Below are 7,873 nucleotides of genomic sequence, written 5' to 3'. Positions count from 1 at the left end.
GGGGGGGGCGGCGCCCCGCCACTCTCCCTTACCGTGTGTGCTGCTGGAGGTGGGAGAGCTGGCGGAAGGCCTTCTGGCAGTAGGAGCAGCTGTAGGGCTTGGCCCCCGAGTGGATACGGAGGTGCTGGGCCAGGTAGGAGGTGTTGGCGAAGGTCTTGGAGCAGTGCGGGCACTTGTGGGGCTTGATGGTCTCCGTGTGCATCTTGGAGTGGATCCTGCCGGAGAGGAGAGGAGGGAAGGGGGAGGAGGGAGCAGTTCGACACCTCGGGCTCAGCTCTCTGCTGGGTGAGATGATGTTGCTTGACGGATGAGAGCAACCCTCCTCCCTCCTCCCAAACATACTCCGGCCGGACAGGCTAACGAGGAGGATACCCAGATCTAGGTCGTTGCCGATTGGAAGTTGGTGGCTAGAATGGCAGTGAGATGATGAAGAGCTGCAACCCACGGCTCCTGGGAACCTTAATGTATCCAGTCTTGTCAGCCCTCTGCTTTCTTCCTAAGTCACACACTCACCACAGACACCCTCTTCCAAACAGTACTTTGAGCAAAGACCAGTACCGCCTGTCCCCATGGACCTGAAGTTGAACGCACACCTTGGCTCTGAGCTGAAGCATATAAAAGCAGGGCCTGCTCTGCAGATTTCCACACAGAAGAAGCCACACAAGTTGTTCCAGACTTCGGGATTGGGGACCACAATTTTTGAGGCCCCCCAGACTGCTAGGATATATAGTTTATTCTCTACAGACAATAACAGGAGAGAGTTGAGTCTCCCAAAGGGCAAAGGTGAAAAAGAATACATGTGGAGAGAGGAGTAGATGCAGGCACCGAAGCCTCCGGGGACAGGTCATGGCCAGCTATGGGGCGAAACTGAGGACGGCCTTACCGGGTGTGCTGCTGGAGGTGGGAGAGCTGGCGGAAGGCCTTCTCACAGAAGTTACAACTGTAGGGCTTGGCCCCTGAGTGGATACGGATGTGCTGGGCCAGGTAGGAGCTGTTGGCGAAGGTCTTGGAGCAGTGCGGGCACTTGTGGGGCTTGGTCTCGGTGTGCGACTTGGAGTGGATCTGCATCTCCGACTTTGAGTAGAATGTCAGAGAGCACATCCGGCACCTGGGCCAAGCGAGGGCAGCGGTCAAAACCCTTCCCAGGCAGAAATTACTGCTAGACCCTCCCCCCACTCCTGAGAGAAGCCCACCCCGCTAATCTTCCAACCACACCAGGAGGCCCGTGGAGCAGGAGCTCTGTTTCATTCATCTTTATAGTTCGAGGCTCTAACAGTGCCCACTGATCGATAACTTCAGTAACTTTTCTTTGCTGAGTAAATGGGCTCCCTAACTGTGTAAAAACAAGAATTCGACCAGGTAAGGCAGAAAAATACTCTGGGCTCTGGGCAGATATGGATTTCATGGGCCAGGAATACCAATTAACTTCTGTTTTCCTTCTGCCTATAACTTGACTTCAAATGTTTAAAGAATTTCTTTCCGGCCAGCAGGTTGCGTGGTGGTTAAGGCGCTGGACTCCCACATGGCCAACCATGGTTCAAGTCCTGGACCTGAAGGCTTGCTTTCTCTCTCCCTCTCTCTCTCTCCCTCTCCCTCTTTTTCTTTCTGGTCAAATTAAAAAAATAATAATAATAATAAATAAAATTAAATAATTAATCTTTTTAAAAAAATTCCTTCCCCACTCTCCCCACGTGTAAAGTACATCCCTCTGTATTCCATGATAATGAGGCACTAACTAGATTCTCCACAGATGGCTGTCATCCCTCAGATATCCCCCTACTCCCTTTTGAGAGGGCATTCCTAAGAGGATGAGGGTGGGAAAGTCTCAGAATCATTTGAGAAGCTCTTCCAAACCACCTGTCTGACCCCCACCCCATCTGGTATCCCAGCAATCACCTACCCCATACCCATGCCCACGCCCAGCAGACTCTGGGCAATCAAGTAACAGCCACTCTGCAGTAAGCCACAGTAAATGTTGGGAGCGGGCTGCATCCACAGACGTTTAGGAGAGAAGTCAGCGAAGTGCCCAAATCCCAGGCTACACCCTTCTCTTTCCTAGCACTCTGGGTTGGTGCCGACAGCCTCTGAGTATACTTTCACTGGCCACCTGAGCTGCCTCCTGCTCTGACACTGCCCACGACATCAGGGAAGCAGGGCTCTGCATAAGTGAAGCATAACCAGTCAGACTTCATTCGATAGAAGCTACCTGTGTATGAACGGAATCCTGTCATTTCCACAAACGGCTCACCAGTTCATATGGCAAACTAACAGAAGGGGCCGTGGCCTAGGAGCCAGTGGGGCAAGTCCCTCCTCTGGGCTCTCTGCAGCTTTCTAAGAGGGGCCTGGGATGACGTGAGGTGATGATTCCTGCATTTTTTTCTCCATCTCAGGAGAATTTTTTAGAGCAACTGAGCTCAAGACTAATAAAAACACTGAGTTTCCAGAGAAAATGCTATCACTGTAGAATATAGTCCCTACATTAATGCTTTACTAAAATTTCAATCATTAACTCTGATCTGGCGGAAACATGACTACTAGCTTGTCGGTAACCCCTAGCTGTTGTCTGGGATGTCCGATCATCCCAAGAAAGGTAGGGGCCCTGTTTATAGTTAGCGTGGCCCAGAGGACATAACCATCGGCGTCTGCGACCCTGGGCTCCACTCGAGAGCTCAGTTATAGGCTTCCTTGTTACTCTAGACCTCAATTTTCTGGTCTGTAAAATGGGGAGAGAAACTTGCTCCCAGAGGGCCGGCAAACACCTAGGACAGGCAAAGCTAAGCCAAGTGTGCTCTAGGAAGGAAACTGCACTTATGCTAACAGCCTGTCATGCTGCTAAATACTTCACTAAGACTGAGCCTAGAAACTGGACACAATGTCATTGGGAGGGCAACAGTATTAATGCTGCAAAATAATTTCTCTTGAGTGCTACACTTTCTGACAGTGTAAGTTCATTTTTACTCAAAATCTCATTAGCTTGTGTATGAGGGTGTTTAGCATACAGCCACACCCTTAATGTGAAAGTTAAATGATACAAATTACGATCTATTTGAGAAGACTGCAGAACTTAAATACATGGAGAATGGACTGGCAACAGAAAGCCGTCACAAAAGGTGCACATGTGATGGTGACAGTGATGAGGAACAGTTGCCATTTATTGTGCCTGACAGTGCCAGACACTGGGCTTCATGAACACATTGTTTCTGCCCCTCACAACCACCTGGCGAATACTAAACCTTTACTACAAAGAGGAACACTGAGGCTCAGAAATAAGTCATCTGCCACGGTGCGTGATCCATGATCTGCTATAAAGCAGAGATGCCAACCTAGTTTTGTGTGTGTGTGTGTATGCCAGAGGCACACGCACTCACCAGACACAGGGACAGAGAGAGGAGAAAGCACCCCCATAGGGAACGGTCACGCTGTGACCCTTTCTCCTCTACTTCACCCTCCTTTTGGGATTTTGGCACTCATACACACATGCCCGGTGTGTTTCTCAAACCACTGGGTCTGACACTGGAACTACACAGCTGAATCCAGCTACATTAACCTCCAGGCCATGGGGACAGCCCGGAGCTAACCTGATTTAAGATTCCTGACACTAGAGGTGTTTAAGCAGAGGTTGAACAACCACCTGCAAGGTGAAAGGACTGGGGAGGAGACTATTCAAGTATTTCCAACTCTGAAATCCTATGAAGCCAAATAAAGAGTAAACTGGAGAGTTTTGACAGTAGAGGATAAAAAGCCAGCACCCCATGTCACACTCCAGGAGCACCATCCACGTCCCATACAATGGAAGCGGGGAGACATCCAATACAAGGCCTTGCTCACCATGACCATTTTGAATTGCTGTGTCATTTCTCCCCCTAGCATGCTCAAAATAATTCCGAGTGCTCTGATTTCCCCTCAGAACACTTCCACAAGACAGATGACTGCTCTTGACTGATCAAGACTGACCTTCCTGTTCTATAGAGGGGACAAGGAATAGGGAGAAGTTGACTTGGCCAGAGTTAACAGAACCAAGTCCTCTAACACCCAGGCAAATGCTACTGACCCAGGATGGGTACGGGTGACTTACACATGCAACAACTAGAGATTTTTTTCCGTGACTTAAGGCACGCCAGGCACGTGTGTGTGCATGCCCAAATTCTCAGGAGGATAATGGTGGAAAAGAGGCTGTGGCGTGGCCACCATCCCACAGCAGGCGACTTCCCACTTTCCCTCTTACTGTCTCTCTGTGTGAGTGCAAGGGCCCTATGGCAAAACTAAAAGAAAGTTTGGAACTTCAGAGTTCTGAGTTTCTGAAGAAATTCTATTTACCCAATCATCCTTAAATTTCAGCACTCTTAGTCACCTGGGTGCCCAGTCTTTCAAGAACTCCAAACACACTGAGCGTGTGGAAAGTCCCGTCAGGCTTCCTTCCAACTGTATATTCACTCTTCTTTTCATATGCAGAGTTCAGGAAGTCTACCCATGTGGACCCAAGACCAAAAAGAAACGTGGCAGAGCCAGAGGACTGGGTCCAGCAGAAGGGCTCCCGGGGTGCTGGAGGGCCTTCCACTACCCTAACACCACGTTTTATATAGCTGTGTCCCTGTGTCACGGTGACCTCATTTGAAGCAGACATACAAAAATACAGATTTCTACAAGATCCATTTAAAAGGGATTTTCATTTTATGAAATGAAATATAAAGAATGCCTTGGAATGAACGAACTCGTCAGGTACCTTTATAATACGATATGATGTAAACATTTCCCGGGAACGTTTTTATTGTATAGAGTGGGTACACCTGTAATAATAAAGCTGCAGTGAGCTTTCGGGTTATGTGCTAGAATTCTGCGCGCTCGATACTTTCTGCATAGCAACACTCCCTGCGTTCTCACTCACACAGGAGGATTAAACTCGCTGGAGTGGGGCGTACTCTCACAGTGGAAGTATTCTACATAAATAAAAGCAAGCACTAAACGACCACTACTTTGGATCTTTCTTTTGAAGCTCCCAACATCTCAAATCTTATCTGATATATACTCCAACAAATGGGAGGCGTAAACAGAATTCTCCCCATTTCACAGATGAGGAAACTGAGGCCCAGAGAGGGGGAAAGGACTTGCCCAGGGTCACACAGGGTCGTGGTGGAGCCGGGAACTGAATCCATGAGCCCAAGGCTCTGTCCATTTCCTGTGCCGCAGTTCCCTTCGCTCCTAAAATGGGAATAACATTGCCCATCTCGGTACGCTAAGGACAGACCCATCTCCCAGCCATGCACACCTGCCCGTCTTGAGTCAGAGCTCCGACAGCAGCTAGCCCACTCTGCACAGGGGGACCAAACTCCCAACCCTCTGGGGCCCTTGACGTTTCTCAAGGGGGATGAAAAGGCGTTTTCAACTTCCAAAAGGCAGGAGTTTACCCATATTTTGTATAGTACCACATGCAAATATCCACATAATGCTTTTTGGTGATGGACAGTTGAGAGGAAGCAAAGGATCAAAATGACCCCCACAAATTAGAAAGGAAGCTAACAGTCACTTGATAAGCACATACTCCAAAGCAGGGAGGGTGTCCTACCCCCGCCAGTTTACAGACCCCTCCCATCATCCCAACCATGCAGGGTCAGGCAGGCTCGGGGCTCGAACGTAAGCCAAGGACTGGCAAACGGCACACAGGTTAGGCTAGGCGCTTACCAGAATGGGCTCTTGGCAAATAGAAACGGAAAATAAAGAAAGTAAAAGGAGCTGCTGCCCAAGTCCCACGGCCAGTCTACAGCCTCACCACAGGAGATATACTGCTCTGTCGCTCGAAAACAAGCCAATGCTGATGGCCCCCAAAACCAGGGTGAAAAAAGGAAGGGTGAGAGGGTCTGCGCCAGGGAAGCAGCACTAGAGACGCCAGCAGTCTGCCCTCTGCCCACGGCCTGGCACGCAGCAGCCCTGAGGTGGAGAGCTGTCAGCAGCGGGCTTGACTGGCGCGGAACCCCGAGGGCAGGGACGCGGAGCACTGACCCTCACCCCATCCGGCCCAGGGCTCGGACTCCTACCTGTAGGTCTTGCCGTCTTTCTGATGGTCCTCGTCATCCTCAGGGGAGAGGACATAGGGGTCATTCATTTCAGGCAGCCCCGATTCCAGCATCCGCTTCTTCTTCCTGCCCCGGGGGGGCTTAGGGGCCACACTGCCACCTCCACCACCTCCTCCACCACCCTCCTCTGTCAGGGTGGATGCGACCTTCTTGGAGAGGTCAGGGACCACCTGCAGGGCTTGTGAGCCAGGGGGGAGAGTGGAGACAATCATGGGAGCCGAAATGGGGAAGGTCTGAGCTGAGGAGGCTGTGGTCACCAGAGAGCCCGAGGGGGACGTGATGACCAAACCCGGACCTAGGAGGAGGAGAGAGAGAAGATGGGGTCACCCGTCCAGTCCTGGTCCTAACCCTACTTCACTTCACTTCTCCCGGATCATTGCCTAGTTAACCCCATGCCACCGCCCCCAGCCCAGAATGCACAGGACACCCCGACCCTGTAGAAAACAATGGTCTCCTAACCCCTGGCCCCGCCCCCCGTAACAGTGAAATTTACCCCTTGATTGACTCCCTTCTCTTCTCCACCTCTGAGAACAGGAGACTCCTTGATTCAGAGAAGGAAAGAATGTCACCTTCTCAAAGGCAGGGACCGCATCTTCTACTTCTTTGTATCCCCCACAATGCCTTAGTGCATTGCCAGGCACACAGTAGGCACTTAATAAAAACTGGGTTGAGTAATCAAACACACAGCCCACTCCCCGTGTCCTTGGAACCCTCGGGCCTGGGGCGCTGACCACGAGGATCAGCACCTCAGAGAGGAGACGAGCGGAGGTGCTCACCAGCAGTCATCAGTCCTGTCGACGGCACGGGGACCACAGTGATGTTCTGGGTGACGGACGCCTGGCTGTGAGGGGTGAGCTGGTCTGGCTTGGACTCCGTGTCCATACTGATGCCCGAGGGCAGGGACACTGAGGCAGGCACCGTCAGCAAGGTGGGGTAGTGCGGTGGGGCCAGCCCACAGCCCTTCTCGGGCAGCAGCTGATCCTTCATCTTGTTGATGAACATTGTGTTCTCGATCTAAAGAAAAGGGGTGCCTTCTTCAGACAGAGTCTGACTGTGCCCTAAGTGATTTTCAGCACCTCCCCCTCCCTGGAGATCAGGGAGTGAGCAGTTAATGTTTGTGCTCCCGGAGAGAAACCGAGACAGAAACACCACATGACGTTGTGACAGGGCGCCCGCCGAGGCAGCAAGGTGCGTCTGGCTTCAGTGCCCGCACCACAGAGCCCACGCAGCGCTCAGAACCGGAGACTTCGGGGGCGAGGACACAGCAGCCACTTACCTGTCCTGAGACTGTGGGGATAGAAGGCCAGAAGTACGGGTTAGAATTGAAGTGAGATTCTTCCATTCTACCTGGAGAGAGAGAGGCCATGGTCACACAGGAATGACTCTCAGGTTGGCAACGGACATCTGAGTGACATCTCTGGCTCCTGACCACGAGGCTGGAATGAGCAGTGAAGGCCCTCCAGAGGGTCCTGCCTGTCAGTGCCCTTTTCAGTGTCACACAGCACTATGTCCCCGTCCAACAGAGGCAATCGAAGAACTCACACACACCTTAGTCACTCACAGGATGCTTTCCCGAATAAACAGAATCAGAATTATAAACTGAGGTCATGAGAGGAGGGATATGCCCAAGGTCACACAGTCAAATCCCTGAATAGTCTGAGGAGCACCAGGAAACCATCACATCTCTCTTTTCTTATTTAAAAGAAAAGTTAATTTAATTAACATTTTTAAATTTAATTCTATTTCTTATCATTATTATCTTTTTAATTTGACCACAAAGAGATAAAGAGAGAGAAAGGGAA

General features: G+C 50.9%; 1 protein-coding gene across 1 annotated transcript in view; it reads right to left on the bottom strand.

Moving 5' to 3' along the window:
* Positions 1–7,873, bottom strand: part of ZNF384 (zinc finger protein 384) — a 23,310-nt gene that overhangs the window by 5,610 nt on the left and 9,827 nt on the right. Inside the window, exons 2-8 of the mRNA XM_027769221.1 lie at positions 7,348–7,418; positions 6,848–7,085; positions 6,565–6,612; positions 6,033–6,366; positions 5,110–5,199; positions 884–1,108; positions 33–215 (exon numbers count right to left, since the gene is read on the bottom strand). Of these exons, the coding sequence (XP_027625022.1) occupies positions 33–215; positions 884–1,108; positions 5,110–5,199; positions 6,033–6,366; positions 6,565–6,612; positions 6,848–7,085; positions 7,348–7,413 (1,184 nt within the window). The 5' untranslated portion in view covers positions 7,414–7,418. The remainder of the gene's footprint in view (positions 1–32; positions 216–883; positions 1,109–5,109; positions 5,200–6,032; positions 6,367–6,564; positions 6,613–6,847; positions 7,086–7,347; positions 7,419–7,873) is intronic.

Source organism: Tupaia chinensis, unplaced genomic scaffold (genome assembly GCF_000334495.1).
Source record: "Tupaia chinensis unplaced genomic scaffold, TupChi_1.0 Scaffold149011_1, whole genome shotgun sequence".
NCBI classification, from domain to species: Eukaryota; Metazoa; Chordata; class Mammalia; order Scandentia; family Tupaiidae; genus Tupaia; species Tupaia belangeri.
The sequence above is the reverse complement of the archived record's forward strand: the minus strand, read 5'-3'. Positions and strand labels throughout refer to the sequence as shown.